Source organism: Octopus bimaculoides, chromosome 25, assembly GCF_001194135.2.
Source record: "Octopus bimaculoides isolate UCB-OBI-ISO-001 chromosome 25, ASM119413v2, whole genome shotgun sequence".
NCBI classification, from domain to species: domain Eukaryota; kingdom Metazoa; phylum Mollusca; class Cephalopoda; order Octopoda; family Octopodidae; genus Octopus; species Octopus bimaculoides.
In genome coordinates, this window is record NC_069005.1 from 24,528,100 (window position 1) to 24,533,749 (window position 5,650).

The 5,650-nt window shown below is 36.1% G+C and overlaps 1 protein-coding gene across 1 annotated transcript in view; it reads left to right on the forward strand.

Moving 5' to 3' along the window:
- The first annotated feature begins 717 nt into the window (after positions 1–717).
- The window catches only part of LOC106880459 (uncharacterized), a 139,635-nt gene continuing 134,702 nt past the window's right edge, over positions 718–5,650 (forward strand). Inside the window, exons 1-3 of the mRNA XM_052976615.1 lie at positions 718–762; positions 966–1,174; positions 3,819–3,943. Of these exons, the coding sequence (XP_052832575.1) occupies positions 718–762; positions 966–1,174; positions 3,819–3,943 (379 nt within the window). The remainder of the gene's footprint in view (positions 763–965; positions 1,175–3,818; positions 3,944–5,650) is intronic.

The following is a 5,650-nucleotide window of genomic DNA, read 5'->3' on the forward strand; positions in this document are numbered from 1 at the left end:
GTGACAATCACCAGCTAGCGATGAGAACTCATTCCAAACGCAAAATACTAAATGCTTTTTTTTCCCAGTAACAAGCTGTCGCTGATCTCGATATATGCATATATGTATACATAGATATGTATGTATATATAAATATATGTGTAAACACACACACACACACACACACATATATATATATATTTGTGTGTATACTTATGCGCATGATATATTCGTTGGTTGAGTAATAGGTATTCTATTTTATCTTAGATCTCGTTTCCATTCCTGCAGAAATCTCCAGAGTAACAAGCAATTGGATCAACCTAAATGAACTATGTGCGTACGAGAGAGAGAGAGAGAGAGAGAGAGAGAGAGAGAGAGAGAGAGAAGGTGAGAGAGAAAGTAGGATGGAGTGAGAGAGTTAGAAAGCCATAAAACGCATATATTCTGCAATGTGTGGGTGTAGCTACCTATTCTAGCATTTTTCTTCTCCCTTTCCTTTCTTACTATCACATCCATCCATCCACCCATCTATCTATCTATCTATCTATCTATCTATCTATCTATCTATCTATCTATCTAGGCATACATACATACGTACATACATACATATGTATATGAATACACGCACATATGCATATATAGACTGAGACAATTTAGCTTTTAAGCTATTTAAAAGTACTCGACTAAAATGGTTTTCGTTAAGTTAGTAGGAATTTGATAGGCGTAGTGGCGTTGTCGATGGAGAACTTCGCTTCCCAGCAAAATCGCCGCCTTTTCAATTTGGTATTTCTTATAAACGAGTGATGTTTGCGTGGCTGCGACACATATATCACAACCTAGTTAAGATGGCGCCCATTTTCTTCACCAACATTAAGACATGAAATATAAAGGAGAAAACTATTTCTTCTCTTTGTCAACTTCCCGCTGTTGAAAATTGAGTTTTTTTCTAATTGCTTGCTCTGGACTGTATTTTTTTTCTCTCGCAGAAATCTGTTGGTTTTATCAAAGTAAATATAAAAGCTAACACCATACCAAGATTCATAACATTATTAGAACGAGCAAATCAGGGGAGTCTATTTTTGTTACTCGGTCAAACAGAAGTAGCAATTCAGTCTTCCTCAAATCTCGTCCTCTTGTCTGAGAAGTACGGTATGTTGCATTCTGTGATCCTGCAACGAATGCAGGATCACATAATGTAACATAACGTATAATGTATATTGAAAAAAAAGGGAGGACAGTGACAAATGGAATGCTTTCGTCATAGGTCTGTCCGATCAGACATTACCTAGGGTTAAACAATACCAGCGTTGATATTATATACGGCATAAAAGAGGACGAGCTGGCAGAAACGTCATCTAGCTTTACGTTCTGGGTTCAAATCTCGCCGAGGTCGACTTTTCCTTTCATCCCTTCGGGAATGATAGAATAAGTACCAGCTGTGAATTGGGGTTAATATAATCAACTTATCCCTCCCCCGAAAATTCTGACTTTGTGTGAAAATTTGAAATTATTATTATTATTATTATTATTATTATTATTATTATTATTATTATTATTATTATCGACATTTTCATTACCACACAACAAATTAGACTGTTGGAAGAGAAAAAAAAATCCTAACATCGGGCTACAACAAGTTGCTTTAGATGCCAAGAACCCTCTTAGTCCGTAGGCTTGCAGCTGGACTCCTGGAAAGGCAAATCGATGCTCGTGAGCAAGCGTCGTTGGCGACTGAGCTGATGGGCCATTTAAACAGCTTGGAGTCTGGTTCGGTGGCGAACTCCAGGTCGATAAGAACTGGGACGAATTGACGGACATGGTAACCAGTCTTACCCAGAAACGGGCACAGAGAAAGCTGTCCCTAAAAGATCGGGCAGAAGTGGCGAATGTCATCGTTATTTATTGGCTGTCGTGCCCTGCTTCGGTTATCTCTTGATCAGCTTGTAACATCACTTATTTATTTTCAAGTGGAAAAGACATGTTCCAATTGTGAGGCGGTCAGTCTATTACCAGTACCCACTGCATAGTGACTTTGGAAGCTGTGGCGTCTGATGCGCAGACACGCGCTCACGTTACGGTACCTGCAACAATTCCTAGACGGTGAAAGTATATGAACTCCGTTCACCCAGGACTGCAGCTCGTCTCTTTGACGGAGCTGCAGTCTTGAGTGGAGGAAGACCGAGCCTGAATGCCTAGTACCTCAAGTGTCGTCAGGCACTGACAGAGTTGTGTCAGTCGGACAACGGGATCAGTGGACGTTCCATCTCGTAATATATAGAGGATTAGTAGAAGAAAAATATGACGACGTTCTTAGGGAGAATCTGGGCCTCGATGAAAACGAACTGGCTAGACTGTTCTGCAAGACTTTCCGGTTGGGGACAACCAGGGATAATTTCCAGACGTCTTTGGCCTGGCAGTGATACCGAGGCGCACTACAGGTTCGAGATAAACTCTACAGACGTAGATGTACTGTCAGATTGGTTTGTCCGAAGTGCGCGCAGAACAACGTTCAATATCCGCGCATAACTGACTTGTAGAGTTGTCGAACTGTCATGTGTGGAACAGAACTGGCTATCAGCTGATATTTTCCCTGCTGCCTTCCTTTAACAGGGTAGGTGAGGCAGTTTTCCTTTCGCTGGTGGCGATTAGGATTTTGTTTATATTTTTATATCTTTTATTATATCTATATTGTTGTTGATTTCTTTTTGATCGATGTAACCCTGCTTTTTGTGTGTTGTATTTCTGCCCCTTATATTGCCCACAATATATTGAGCCCTTGAAGCCAAATAAAAGAAATCCTTATCCTCTCCATCATCATCATCATCCTCATCATCATCATCATTATAATTATTGTTGTTGTTGTTGTTATTCAATATTCTTATTTTTATCACGTACCTTCACTGCACTACCGAGCGCAGCTCTGTGCGCCTTGGCTACGTGCTGTGGTTTGTTGTGCTTTTGTTATTTTCATTGTGTTGAAAATGTTTTACGTAGGATGCGTGCGGTGCCTAGTAGTGCTATTTTCTGTATATTACATATACTTGTAAGTCCTGGTGTTTTTTTATTATTATTATTATTATTATTATTATTATTAGTAGTAGAAGTAGTAGTAGTAGTAGTAGTAGTAGCAGTAGCAGTAGTGATATTTACGTTAACTCGCTGGACAAAATGTCTTGCAGTATTTCGTCCGTCTTTTACGTTCTGGGTTCAAATGGCACCGAGGTTAACTTTGCCTTTCATCCGTTTGGGGGTCGATAAAATAAGTACTGGCTGAGTACTGTGGTCGATGTAATCGACTTATCTCTTCCCAACAAATTTTAAACTTTGTGCTTACAGGAGAGAAAAATTATTATTATTATTATTGTTATTATTATTATCACCATCATTATTGCTACTATTATTAATATTATTACTATTATTATTATTATTATTATTATTATTGTTGTTGTTGTTAGTATTATTATTATTATTATTACTATTATTATTATCATCATCATCATTATTATTACTATCATCATCATCATTATCTTTATTATTATTATTATTAGTAGTAGTAGTAGTAGTAGTAGTAGTAGTAGTAGTAGAAATCCTCTCTACATAATTAAACAAATGAAATATTTTCATATAAAAGATGAAAAAAAAAATCAACTCGTAATATCGATTGTAATATTTAATAATAATAATAATATAAAAAAATAAATCTGATCGTATCAGTTACATTGGTTTTACGACAATCAAACAGACTCAAGCCATTCTATTAAAAATAGCCGGTGATAACTCACAAATAGTTCTTGTTGTTCACCGTTTATTTTTCTTTTTTTTTTATTTATATTTTACAGTTGCAGATCGAAAACGCTAAAGTCTCTTCACAGTCGGCCTGTTTTGATCCTGGTCTGCGCTTTAGTTGTTGTGGAATGTATTTGTGTCCTGGCCGAATTGATGGTCGATTTGCAGGCAATACGTTGTAAGTAGATTATCGTCTTGTATGGTTTTTTTTTTTTTATCTATTACTTATGCCAGGGGTTTTCAAACTGTGGTCCGCAAGGACAAGACAGGGGGTCCGCAAGGACAAGACAGGGGGTCCGTGGACAGCAAATACTTTTTATGGGCAATTTGATTTTATATACGTTTTTTTAATCGAAATCTTTTAATTGACAATAAACCTATTTGTTAAATACTGTTAAATAAATAAATGTAAAAATATATGTTATTTTAAGCAAATATTTATGTATAAATTTCATAAGCGTTTATAAGGGGGTCCGCCTGAAATATAAAGGGGTCCGCGAGTCAAAAAGTTTGAAAACCCCTGACTTATGCATCTACGATTTATTACATACATCTTTTTCTTTCTTTCATTTCTCTCTCTATCATATCACCAAGTATGTGTACTTCAAAAGACGTATAAACGAATGTTCAGGATTGGTAATCTATTAAAAAAACAGGACTATATAGGAACGGTCATAACTTGAGTTGTTAGTAAGTTCTGGAATACTGCATTATTTTTATTAATAAATAACGTGTCCGTTCCACTACACTTCAGAGATACAATAGAATTGGATCAGCGAATGGGTTACAGAAGTATGATGATGAAACTATGGCACTTCATAGAGTACATGATTACCTGTCCATGTTTTTGTGTCGATTACAACTTAAACATTACACTCATTTCTAATATAGAATCATTTTTCAATTGAACAAGTCATTATAACATTTTTGTTATATAATGCTGAGTCAATCGTAAGTTTGCTAAAGTCCCCCTCACTGCTTCCATTTTTGTTTTCCTTGAAGAAAACTGACATTTCAAAAGTTTGAGGGGCACCTAGAAGGTTAGAAGGTCGTGAATACTACCCATCCTTCGTGGCTAAGCCATAAAGTAGTTTATTGAAGCTAAATTGTTGTCTGTCATATAAAATAATGTCAGTCCTTTGGTAAAAGCTGATTGCTTCGTCTGTAAACTAAGGCTATGAAGATTTTTATCATCATTTTCTAAAAGAGTTGGTTTTCATATCTGCACCGTAACATTTCTTTTAAGTTGCTTTCAGCATCTTGGCCATCATATATACTCTGTGGTGGAAATATTATTCAAAAACAAAAGTGAGTCATTGTAGGCATCAATATGAGGGAGAAAGAGAAAGAGAGAGAAAGAGGTGAGAGGGTGAGAGATAGAGATAGAAATAAAGAGATTGGTTTTCTAATTTGATTCACACAGTCATTTTTCATCGCAGACATCGAACCATGATAGGACATCGCACCGTTCTACTTAAATATCATAGCCAATCCTGCTAGTGGAAATAAATTACAAGAATAAAAATAGCAGAAACACAATATAATGTCTGATTTCGAGATGGAGTATCACGTGTTCATCCTGCGAGAAAACAGCAGCAATATCTCTCAAATAGCATCCTATTGTGTTTAGAAAAGAAAGAGCACATTTGATAATGAACGCCTAAAAGGGAGGTAATAGACAGAAGTTTACTCAGGGTTCGCCGACCGCAATAAAATATTTTTTTCAGTGATATTAGATGTAATCTTTAACGTTGGTGTATGTTGCTATATTTTAGTGTTCGTTTAAGCTTGTGATTTACACGATATACATACATACATACATACATAGGCATATACATATGTGTGTGTGCATATATATATATATATATATATATATATATATATA